The sequence below is a fragment of the Doryrhamphus excisus genome, chromosome 10, assembly GCF_030265055.1.
Source record: "Doryrhamphus excisus isolate RoL2022-K1 chromosome 10, RoL_Dexc_1.0, whole genome shotgun sequence".
Classification (NCBI taxonomy): Eukaryota; Metazoa; Chordata; class Actinopteri; order Syngnathiformes; family Syngnathidae; genus Doryrhamphus; species Doryrhamphus excisus.
Genome location: NC_080475.1, coordinates 15,691,835 through 15,704,298, shown reverse-complemented (window position 1 = coordinate 15,704,298; position 12,464 = coordinate 15,691,835). Strand labels below are relative to the sequence as shown.

General features: G+C 42.4%; 1 protein-coding gene across 2 annotated transcripts in view; it reads right to left on the bottom strand.

Annotated features, from left to right (window-relative positions):
- Nucleotides 1-12,464, bottom strand: part of spen (spen family transcriptional repressor) — a 26,824-nt gene extending 14,360 nt beyond the window's left edge. Inside the window, exons 1-5 of one of the 2 annotated variants that reach the window (XM_058084250.1) lie at nucleotides 12,060-12,464; nucleotides 8,456-8,776; nucleotides 4,712-5,317; nucleotides 603-760; nucleotides 309-509 (exon numbers count right to left, since the gene is read on the bottom strand). In XM_058084250.1, coding sequence (XP_057940233.1) covers nucleotides 309-509; nucleotides 603-760; nucleotides 4,712-5,317; nucleotides 8,456-8,776; nucleotides 12,060-12,142 — 1,369 coding nt within the window. In that variant the 5' untranslated portion in view covers nucleotides 12,143-12,464. The other variant, XM_058084251.1, reaches the window with a different exon arrangement.

The following is a 12,464-nucleotide window of genomic DNA, read 5'->3' as shown; positions in this document are numbered from 1 at the left end:
ATTGTATATGAATGTATTTCATCAGTAATCTAAAAAGTACCTGTATCACTGCGCCGAGAAAATAAATTTTGGTAGTGTTTTAAATCATCAAAATACGGCTAAAACCATGTTAGAAGTTTGTTTTTAGAGGGCTTCATAGTCAAAATAGGTGTATCCCAATGACAGCAGTGTAAGCTAGCTCATATTTATTAGTTTTCTCATGTTATAATGCACAGAAAAGGGAAAGAAATACTATGTGTTCATGATTGACATAAGGATTATGAATGAAGTGTAGTCACAGAAGCAAATAGTTCAATATGAGAACATACCTGGACCGTTCCAGGCAGTGACATCAATTTGCATTCCAAAAAAAAGCTTCCCCTTTGATGCTCCAAGAGCTTTTTCTTGGTCTTCTTGCTGGCGGAAAAAAACAAGCCCGTAGCGAGCCTCTGAAGCGCCATGAATTTGTACCGATGTGACCTTTCCATGTTTTTTAAACTCATGAAACAAACCATCCTTTAGACTTGTATCTGTTGTGGAAGAGAACATGTACATTTAAGCAAGCATGCATGGGGGGAGGGGATCCAATAAAGAAATTTAAATGTATATGTGCTGACAGTCACCTGTAGAACGCGCAGGAAGATTTTGGACCTTGATGCCGAAACTTTTACGCGGTTCGTCCTTGTCAAGGGATGATAAAGGAAGTGCTGAAGGCGCCGGAACAGCGGCTGACTGTACTGAGCGTGCTGGAGACTCATCGCTTGAGCTACTGCTGGAATCACTAGAGCAAAAAAGACATACAACATGGATACCCTCACTTTATGATGCCGATCTACTACCATACAAAAAATAATAAATGCCATGATGGACTATGGCATGGACACAGCTTAGCTTCCTTTCATGAAACCTTAAACACAGTAATCCCTGGGTTATCCCAGTTAATTGGTTCCAGACCAGTTTAAAACATCTTACCTGTATTAAACGTTGAGCGAATCATAACGCCACACAATGAAGACAAAGGCATCCATCCATGCAGAATTAAAAATTTAGATGTTTCTTTTTGGGAGCATATATTCATAGTAAGTTCACCATCACATCACATCTCAACCAAAGCAGGCAGCCAACACCTGCTTCCCCTCCATTCCTCGTGCCAGGATGCATTGCATTGTATGCTAAATATTGACTTATTGATATTGATTGGTATATTGATATTCAACCTCAATATATTTGGATATGACTTTTGGTCATGCTCGTGTGTTGCAGTAAATGTGTTTTGGATGTATGGAAGACAGGAAGTGACGTCAGGGGTTGAGTTTTCGCTTGGTATGGGTTACAGCTGCAACAGTAGCCCATTATTTGGAATCCTGGGGTACCTCAGGGTACGATACGATACCCGATAATGTTTCATAATTTTTCAAAATGTCATAAATTTAAACATGTTTGATTTCTTAGTTTCAATTTTTGTGGAGGAAAGCCCATTATTATTATTATTATTATTATTATTATTATTATTATTATTATTATTATTATTATTATTATTATTATTATTATTATTATTGTTATTATTATTATTATTATTATTACCATGGGCTTTTTGGGGATGATGCTGATATTGGTGGCTGAAAAAAAAAGCTGATGGCCCATAACCGATACATTGACCAATATATGCATTTTAAAAAAGCAGTGACATACAGATGATATATACTGTACATAAAGATAAATTATTTCAAAGCAAAGAAGCAGAAGACTACCAAATTAAAATGAGGAAGTTTAATTAGTAAGACGGGCAACATAAGGACAGGCCTCTGGCATTTTTAGATGTTGCCACAAATTAGTGGTGCTGGAGCCCCGGCTAACTACTGCACACTTTTCTGCCTGTCAAATAAAAATATATCAATTTTGCTCTTGAGCACATTTTGGTACAATAGTTTTAAATTACGACAAAATGTACTCATTTCGTACTTCAAACTATCAAAAATGTATTGTGTTTAGCAGCAATAGTGTTACATGGATGAGACATCCACCTCATTACATTAACCTATCTTGCACTCCTCCCAATCTGTGTGGAAGTGGTGAGTTTGTGGCTTTGTACTTTGTCCTTCTTCCCCACTCTGTTTAAGTGAGGAACCTTTAAATTTCCACAAAATAAATGTGTGGCTAGTAATTGGTAAGCTTGCTGGCTTGCTAGCTATTAGCCGCCTGGAGTCCCTGTAGCATAATAGCTGTGCAATCCGGTGTAAACACTGAATAATAAGTGACTATTGGGGTGTTAGTTTAGATCTACAGAGCTCTAATAATCTCAGAAAAATAAAGTTTTTAACGGTTTTCTGTGTGCCAACTACACAAGTATTCAATTTACTAACATTAAATCCTATGTTGTGGATATTAATTTATCATGGTCAGGTCTGGAATCAATTAATCGCTATAAATGAGCGACGACTGTATAGTACTTCAACTTTACACTGAAACTTAATGGTAATAAAGCACACAAAGATGAAAACAGTTGGTTTTGCCTAAATGTCCGAAACCATCTGAAGCACAGTAAGAAAATTGTCCTTTTGCTGACAATCTTATTCATTAGGCTGCATTTGCAAATAAGAATTGTCTCCCAATCTGTCTCCCAACGTGACAAGGTGGATGCAAAAGCACGGCTGCCTCATTTTCATAAAACCATTCCCATGCCCACCTCTGTCTTCTGGGCTCTCGGTTAATAACCCCCCCCAAATCACACACACGCCACACACCCGACCGCATCCACCACCGCCCCTCCCCTTCACTTTTCTCTGTGCTCAGACACTCCCGGAAGTGCTACTGATGGAGGCTGGCCTGTGGGAGTGGGCAGGCAGCCAGCACTGGCTAGAAATTTCCAGTTTCAACTGGATCTCACGGAGGGGAGGGGGGCATTCGCAGAGATAAGCAGTGAGAAAAATATATAACAGCCATCTCCTGATAATACCCCAATAGCTATACCAAATCTGACCACAGGTGTCACTCTGACTTGTTCAAAATGTCCAAAAGGTGCCGCTCAACACAATAAAAGGAAACAATTGAGGTGTATGTAGGAGGGGGAGGTGATTTCATGCGTGGAGCTAGTCTTGTTTCATGAATGCACGCCTTCGTTGTCGCTCTTTGAGTCCAATTCCAAATTACATTCAAACGCATGACTATGTTGACATACAACCAAAAATGGCAAAAGTAGGTTCATTCATTCATTCATTTTCTATCGCTTTTTCTATCACGGGGGTGCTGGAGCCTATCCCAGCTGTCTTTGGGCGAGAGGCAGGGTACACCGTGGAATGGTGGCCAGCCAATCACAGGGCACATATAGACAAACAACCATTCACACTCACATTCATACCTATGGACAATTTGGAGTCGCCAATTAACCTAGCATGTTTTTGGGATGTGGGAGGAAACCGGAGTACCCGGAGAAAACCCACGCACGCACGGGGAGAACATGCAAACTCCACACAGAGATGGCCGAGGGTAGAATTGAACACTGGTCTCCTAGCAGTGAGGTCTGCACGATAACCACTCGACCACCGTGCCGCAAAAGTAGCTTAAGTATAATATTTATTGCGCAATAAAAATATATTTTTTGACAGCAAAAAGGTTAATGACGATGTAGGTGCCCTTTTGTAGCAGAAACATGAAAGCTCCAGGTTGCTTAATATTACTACAAGTCGATGAGTTCATCGACAATATTTATGATTGGACAATCTGAGCTGAACTGGGCGATATATCAATATGTTTTAAATATCAATATTTACTTTAAGCAGAATATCAAAACCAACCATATTGTTGATATCGATATAGATTGGATTTGCGATGTATCTCCCTCATGCCAGCGTGCCGGAGGGAGGAGGGGCGGAGCAGAAGCCCGGAGGCTCAGTTGAAGCAGAGAAACAGACTACTTCCAATCCAGAGCATAAAAGAATAAATTTCACCACCTTAAACCTTGGCCCAAACTCCAATATGAGGAATACATGCAATGTAACAGGACTACAGCACACGTCCATATACATAAGAAAGCCCGGCACTCTGTGACATCACAGAGAACTCTCACAGAAAACGAGCCATTCCAAACTTCAAACTTCAAACCTCATAAACTTTGGCTTTGTTTAACACAAGAATACAACATTATAACTACATTTATGGTCGAGTGGTTAGCGCGCAGACCTCACAGCTAGCAGACTAAGGTTCAATTCCACCCTCAGCCATCTCTGTGTGGAGTTTGCGTGTTCTCCTCGTGCATGCGTGGGTTTTCTCCGGGTATTCCGGTTTTCCTCCCACATTCCAAAAACATGCTAGGTTAATTGGCGACTCCAAATTGTCCATAGGTATGAATGTGAGTGTGAATGGTTGTTTGTCTATATGTGCCCTGTGATTGGCTGGCCACCAGTCCAGGGTGTACCCCGCCTCTCGCCTGAAGACAGCTGGGATAGGCTCCAGCACCCCCCGCGACCCTCGTGAGGAAAAAGCGGTAGAAAATGAATGAATGAACTACATGTATTGGTCAGAAAAGTAAAAAAAGCATAATAAGTTCTCTTTAAATAAATCAGAGGCGCACAAGCATCCCGGAAGGTATTGCATTCAACTTCAACCTCAGAGATTTAACTATGAATATTATTATTATTATCCACTATGAAAAATTCCACTGAATTAAAAGCAATCCCAATTTCCAAACACTCTGATTCGGCACCAAAGTAAAGAACAGTTGAGCATCACTCACCTGCCACTGGTGCTGCTGCTGGTGCTGCTGACCGAGTCGGAACTGGAGGATCGGCTGCGAGAACCTGACCTGCTGTGGGAGCACGGAGGTCTGCTCGCCTGACATGCCAGTCTCTGAGGAGAAGGGTTGCGTGAATGCGTCGAATGTGGAGACCGGCTGCGACTGTGTCGATACGAGCGCTCGCCGCGCCGCCCCCTGTCCTCTCTGTAAAGGTCCCTGTGAACCACACTGGCCAAAGTAAAGGCTTCCCTGGATCGGGATTCATAACGAGGCTCCGGTGTCTCAAAGCGACACGGACTCCTGCTGTGGGAGCGGTAGAAGCTGACCCCGCTGGATGTAGATCCACCATTTCCTCCCGTGGCAGACACTGTCGCTCCCGTTGTTCCGGTGTTGCTAGCAATAGAATTAACAATCCCCCCGACTCCAGAGGACAGTGTTGTACCGCTTCCCATCGAGGTACCAGACCCATTCCCAGATGAGCTGAGAGTCCTCTCTCTCGTGTAATAGTCTGTGTCATAGTGCCGTTGGCGTTCAAAACTGCTTCCTACACGCTCATGGTGACCATAAGCGCTGTGATCATATGCCCGCTCCCGACTTTCAGCAGTCCTATCAAAAAAAATTATACAAAACATAATGTCATCACAATGGTCTTTTCCGTGTGCAGATCTAAGAACTATTACAAAAACAAGTCGGTTTCAAGGTCACCGCCATCCAGCGGTTTTGTTTGCTGTATTACACAATCACTGAATGATAAAGTCTGGGTGAGGCTGGGCTGCGTGAAGTATTGGGGGTAGGGCTGCGAATCTTGGGGTACCTCAGAGTACATAATTTTTCAAAATGTCATAAATTTAAATATATTTAATTTAATTTAATTAAAGTACTAATAAATAATGTTATTATATATAAAACCAAGTAAAACAATATATGCTGGGAGCCGGAATCACTCCCACTTAGTGGTGTGAAAAAACATATTTATCTCAAACTATCCCAATATTAAATCCTACTACGAATTATCAATACACTGTCATCTGTCATAATTATTTATTATTATTAAAATATACCCGCGATAAACTTTGAGCTCCATCCCTTCATAGTGAGCCGAAACAACACTTTACATTCGGAGGAGCTTTTTGCAGAACAGCAAAAGATTGTCTGTCCAGAAACCACAGAAGAAGAAAGAAGCTGGCTTTTATAGCAAGTATGAGACAACCCTGACTTGAAAACAGTGTCGACCAAAAAGGCAGCCATTAATATCAGCCCTGTTTTTGTAACCATGCTCAAGGAGAAAACCGCCCAGTAAGAGAAAGGTTGTGTTATTCAATCAAGAGCCTTGTGTTTATTCTACGGCTGAAATGATTATTCGGATAATTGCAATACCAACAATAATGCGCCCAGCGGTTGCTGGTTTGGCTGATGGATAAAACAACGACACAATTGCCACTACTTATTGTGTGTAGCTGCTCTACAGGAGTCCACAACTCAATACAAAGGGGCGAAAATTAGTATAAAATACAGTATTTGCCCTCAGAGGCTTCACTACAGCTTACTTGTTCATTCATTCATTGATTTTCTACCGCTTTTCCTCACGAGGGTCGCGGGGGTGCTGGAGCCTATCCCAGCTGTCTTCGGGCGTACACCCTGGACTGGTCGCCAGCCAATCACAGGGCACACATAGACAAACAACCACTCACACTCACATTCATACCTATGGACAATTTGGAGTCGCCAATTAACCTAGCATGTTTTTGGAATGTGGGAGAAAACCGGAGTACCCGGAGAAAACCCACGGGGAGAACATGCAAACTCCACACAGAGATGCCCAAGGGTGGGATTGAACCCTGGTCTGCTAGCTGTGAGGTCTGCGCGCTAACCCCTAGACCACCGTGCCACCCCAGCTTACTTGTTTGAAAAGAAAATGTTTAATAGATGGAATTTGAAGCTATTTAGGCCACTAACTAATTTGTTAGTATCACCAGCGTATCACGGCTTTGAAAGCAGGAAAACAAAGGCAGTCTTTGCAGCCGTGCAGTTTCACCATTAGCATTTGGACTCCTGAACAATAACCACAGCAACATCAAAACGTAAAGAGAGGTAGGAATAGGAACTGGTGGTCAGGTAAGGAAAGTTGAAGAGAAAGGAAAACAACACAAGGTAAAAAGGAAGAGATGTGCAAATAGACATAATAACGTGTACCAGCTAGTACAGTTAGTGGGGGAAATCAAAGAGTTAGGAGCTGCAATCTAGGGGGGTTAGAGAGGACAGCTAAAATACACAGGGCAGGATATACCAACCTTTTGAGAGTGGTAACTTGACCTATAATTCCAAATACAATACAGGGAGATAGAACTTTGTGAGCAAAAAAAAAAAAAAAAAAGCGGGAAAAATGCTGTGTGGAGGAGGGTGGTAAAAAAAAATGCCACAATGTTTGTATTAAAAAATGTAATCCTTGTCTTCTGTGCAGGAGATTTTAGATGAGGTGGATTGTCTTTTTAAACTAAAATTCGGGTATGGTAGATGCTGGGAATAGTTAAATTAAGTCCACATATCCATCCAAGAAACATAAGATCCATGGGTCCGTCTTCAAGGAAGTGTAGCACTATTTATTGTCACTGGGTTCTAGACTCGTCTCTTTGTCAGGAAACTTCCACAAATGAGAGATTCCTTATTTTGCATATGCAGTCGTATTTGCTGAAAAAGTGTCAATCAATGGTAATCCATCTTCTTGAATTGAGTAGAAAATACGCGGCGGAGTTTCTGTCCATGCTTTCAGTCGGTTCAAATACAACCAAAGTCCATGAGAAGTCCAGTTCACCACGAAAGCACTTATGATTCTGTCGTTGTATCCAAGATTTATAGTTCCACACAATGGAAAAAGTTGGCGGTATTCCACAGGCGTGACGTCGGTTATCTCCACTCAGCACTTTTTTTTTTGTATGATCCAAACAATGTCCTTATCAGTCATTGATAAAAAGTCTTGAAAAGGCAAGGAAAAAAAAACGATCTTGCTCACATGTTTTTTGTAGTCACTGAGAGGTCTCCCAGCTCTCAAATTGCAATGCCCTGATTTCAGACACAATCCCAAATCAAATTAATTAAAAAAAAGATACCAACAAAGTAACCCATACCTTTGGCAGGATAGAATATCCTTGTTTCTTGACAGCGTTAATCCAAAAGTGGGGATCGAACTCCCAAGTAGGTTATCCACATGATTCCAGTGTGCATAACTGCAAAATTACTGATCCAAATAATGATGTCTTGTATTTATAATATGTGCTTGTTTGTTTCAATGTATGGGGAAAAAAGGGGGGGTGATATAATCCACCAGGTCAGCCACGTAACTCCAGATTAGGGGAGGAATCCCAGGGATGTTGGCTGGACCACTCTCTCTTTAGCTGTCACCCTGTATTCTAGTAATCTTCAACAATCCTGGGAATTTTTTTTTTCAATGTCCAATCTTTTCCCCATGTAATTTCCACAAATTATAAATCCAGCGGACAGAGTTGCTTCTACTGAGAAATATCTCCCCATCAGCAATTTACTCTACTGGTGGTTGGCTGTACTAAGTAGAATAACTCAATGTCTACCTTTAAGTATGCTTCCAGGATCCCTATAAGATTTCATACTTTTTTTCTCCTCTTTAACCCCCACACAAGTACATGAACATGGTGGAAAGATGCTCGGAGGTGAGGTGTTTGACTACAAAGCACGGTTCCCACTGCCTTCAGAGAAACTTTGTCCACTTACCCTTCTAGTCTCCGTTCATAGCGTCCATCTCTGCTGTGGAGCGACGTGGGCGTGCCATACACTCCCCCCCCTGCCGCCCGTGTGAACCCTGATACATCACGGCCACGAGAACCTAAGGAAAGACTATCCTCCAGCCCTCTGGCAGCACTAGGAATGGTGCCCGGTTCGTTATAATCAGTGCGCAGGTCTCTGTCTCCCATCTTGTTGATGGCATTGTGAGCTTTCTGAGCACTTTTAATGTCCACAAAATCCACAAAGGCTGCAACTCCGCCCTCTGAACCCCGTTTAGGCAGGACTTTGACACTCTCTACACGTCCATATCTGCAAAGAAAAAAACAGGATACATTGTTTTAAGACATTTTAATATAGAGAAAATAGTCTTTTCAAACTTGTTAAGATAACGTCAGTTATCTAAACAGAGTCTGGGGTGAACAGGAAAAAAACAAACTAAATATGCTCCAGAAAATCAGTTTTTTTTAATGGGAGGCTCAATGGCCCACACTTTCTCGAAATTATTTATAAACATTTACACTACCGCTCAAAAGTTTGGGATCACAAGGGAATTTTTCGGGCCAGTCTGAGATATGGCTTTTTCCTGGCAGTCCTGCCATGAAGTCCAGCATCCTGAAGTCGCCGCTTCACTGTTGATACTGACACTGGTGTTTGACGGCTACTATTTAGTGCAGCTGCCAGGTGACGACCTGTGAGGCGTCTTTGTCTTAAACTACACACTCTCAGATATTTGTCTTCTTGCACAGTTGTGCAGCGTTTTTCTGTCCTTGTTAGACCCAGTTTGTGCTGCTCTCTGAAGGGAGTAGTTAACAGCATGGTAAGAGATTTTAGTTTTAGTTTGGATTTTTAGATGGCTTTTCTAATCATCTATTAGCCTCATAAAATGATGAACTTGGATTAGCAGCCATACCAGGAGATTGATGCAGAGGACTGACAGTTGTTGATAGTAGGCCTCTATGCAAAAATGTACATCCTTCTTTGAAAATCATCTGATTCATTTTAATTGTTTGTGAAATAGATAAAAATGTTTGTGAAATGGAAAAAATAGTTTGCAAAATGCATGAATATTTGTTTTTCTTTGGAAAACAAAGACATTTGCAAGTGATCCTAAACTTTTGAGCGGTAGTGTATTTGTTAGTTTTGCGTGCCATAGCATTTGTCAGTGTTTATTTTGTACATAAATGAATAGGATCTCAATGAAAACATCACAGTTAACATTTGATTGCATGAATGACTCCTCAGCCCTCTTCATTTTTTACTTTTAGCTTTTCAAAACAATGCAGTTTGACACAAACATGGTTAAAAACTGTATTACAATGCCTTTAGCCTCTTTCGCACAGAGATGCTACCGAAAGATCAAGCATGTATCAACCTTTTTGTTTGAAAATTGTTGCAACCGTTTGAGCTTTTGCGCAACAATACATTATATCTCAATCAGGTTATTGGATGTGTGACAAGATCAGCACCCGGTCTTGGTGTCTAGGAACACGCTTATGCACTCCTGAACAAACTTTAAGACCAGTTGAAAATTTGCAAACATTTGCATTTTGCATAGATCTTAAGGAAGTTCTAAGTAGAACTTTAGCAGCATAGATACAGCGACAACACGTACAATATCCGCTCTCCTTGGAATGACTGTGTTTTCCAGCACAGGAAGTGTGCTCCATTCCACTAGCAACAAACAAGCACTTTTATAGAGCAGCTAGACACAATAACCAGCACGGAAAACTTTCTAGATCTTCCAGAATCTGCACTTATTCCAGTTATTATCAGAGCCTTCATTCATTCATTTTCTACCGCTTTTCCTCACAAGGGTCACGGTGGGTGCTGGAGCCTATCCCAGCTGTCTTTGGGTGAGAGAGGCAGGGTACACCCTGGTCTGGTTTTGCCAGCCAATAACAGGGCACATATAGACAAACAACCATTCACACTCACATTCATACCTATGGACAATTTGGAGTCTCCAATTAACCTAGCATGTTTTTGGAATGTGGGAGGAAACCGGAGTACTTGGAGAAAACCCACGCATGCATGCTCCACACAGAGATGGCTGAGGCTGGAATTGAGCCCTGGTCTCCTAGCTGTGAGATCTGTGCGCTAACCACTCAACCGCCGTGCAGCCTGCATCAGAGCAGACAACCATTATGAATCTCCTCTGCTATTTCCAGGATTATCTTGAAGTGACTAAAATGACACTTACACGTGCTCTACCTTGTGTGCAACCGGTCCATTTGGAATAGGAAAAGCTATTTTCATCATGTCCATGTCAACAACATGTGAACATGTTCCAAAGAGCACAGTGACCTGTATGGGATAATAATGAACCATTTGGTTACGGTGTCCTTGTAAAAGTGTTTGAATTGGTGAAAGACACTCATTTATCTGGCAACTCTGCTGCATTCCAAAGCCTACCATCACCTTTGTAGCCCACCCCTCCTATGTCAATACGTTTATGGGATGTAAGCCCCCAATTCTGCACACAGCCTTCGACGCCATTTTACAAATGCTTCTCTCACTTGCTTACTCATTCTGCCTTCCCCCATCACATCATACACTGGGCAGCCGTGCACCTGCATTCATGCTCGCTGCCTCCGCCCTCCCCCCCCTTGATGGAACCTCTGCAGCCATAGAGGATTCAGATTCTTCCACCTCGGCCACTGCAACAACGAGCACATCATGGTGTAAATACATAATAAGCCTGCGTGAAGACACAGTGGAGCCAATGTGCTTCATACGCCATGCAGGATTTTATTCCTTATTGATACTGTGCGTGTTGTGCAATGGCGGCAGACGTATTACGGTTTTATTATGCGTGCATGATTTATGCTGATCATTTAACAGCGGGGCTGATACGGCAAGGAAACGGTACACTGTGGTTGTGATGATTTGAGCAGTCTGGTGTTTGGGCACATACGGCACATAAGGACGGGGAGGCGGGCTATTATTTTCCTTGACAGCCTTGAATCAAAGCCTTTGCAGACAAAATACGCCTCGACACAACACAACACAACAGTCTATCAATTGCAATTAAGAAAAAAAAACACACAAAAATAACCGTTTTGTGTTGATTAGGACATAAAGTGTCCAGGAGTGGAACGAGTCCTGCTGCAGTGCAATCACATCCAGCTTGAAGGGAAAAAAAACAAACATTGCGACTGCGCGATGCCTGCCACAGTTCACTAACCTGTGTTGTGTGTCTAATAAATCCTGCAATACAACAGCAGCTACACAAATCTGTAAAAGAATATAATATTCGTGCACGCCGCCACCTTGTTTACAATGCATTCTTTAAATTAAATGCAAAGTTACAACGAGAAAGTTTATTTTTTTGCACCCTGATCAGGTGGACAGGTAGGCTGGCCATTGGAAGTGAAGCTTCCCATGCAGCATGTTAAGTTTGGACAAGTAGCTGAGCAGAAACAACGATGGCGAAGGTGATGGGAAGCTGCAGATACGCAGATGCAAACCACCTGCTTTTCCTAAAATGTGACACAACAGCGTATGAGAAAGAGAGAGAGATAGGGAGACGAGGGGGAGATGCCGGTCATGCAAAAAAAAAACACAAAAAACAGTCAATCGCCTTTCTACTCACCGCTTGAAGTGCTCAATGATTTTCTCCTCTCGCACATTTTCGGGTAAATTTCCCACCCATAAATGTCTGGTTTCCCGAACCATACTGCGCACTCCTTTTCCGCGATCATACAGATCACTTCTGCTCCGTCAGTTTATTCCAATGCAAAAAAAAGAGTAAAAATGTCGCTGTATCCCAATGTGGCTCATTAGGTTCCCCCTGCCTTGCACACGCTGTTTGGTACTCTTCACTGTTTTAAAGCGCGACCTTGCACCTCGTGAACGCGCTTCGGTCCGTTCACGTGACGAGGCGCGTCCCTGACACCATGCGACCTTTGAGCGTGCGAGAGAGAGAAAGCATGGAGCTTTCCTAAAAAGATGCAGCAACTTTGGTTTGTAACGACGGGGGGCACAACGCGCAGGCGTG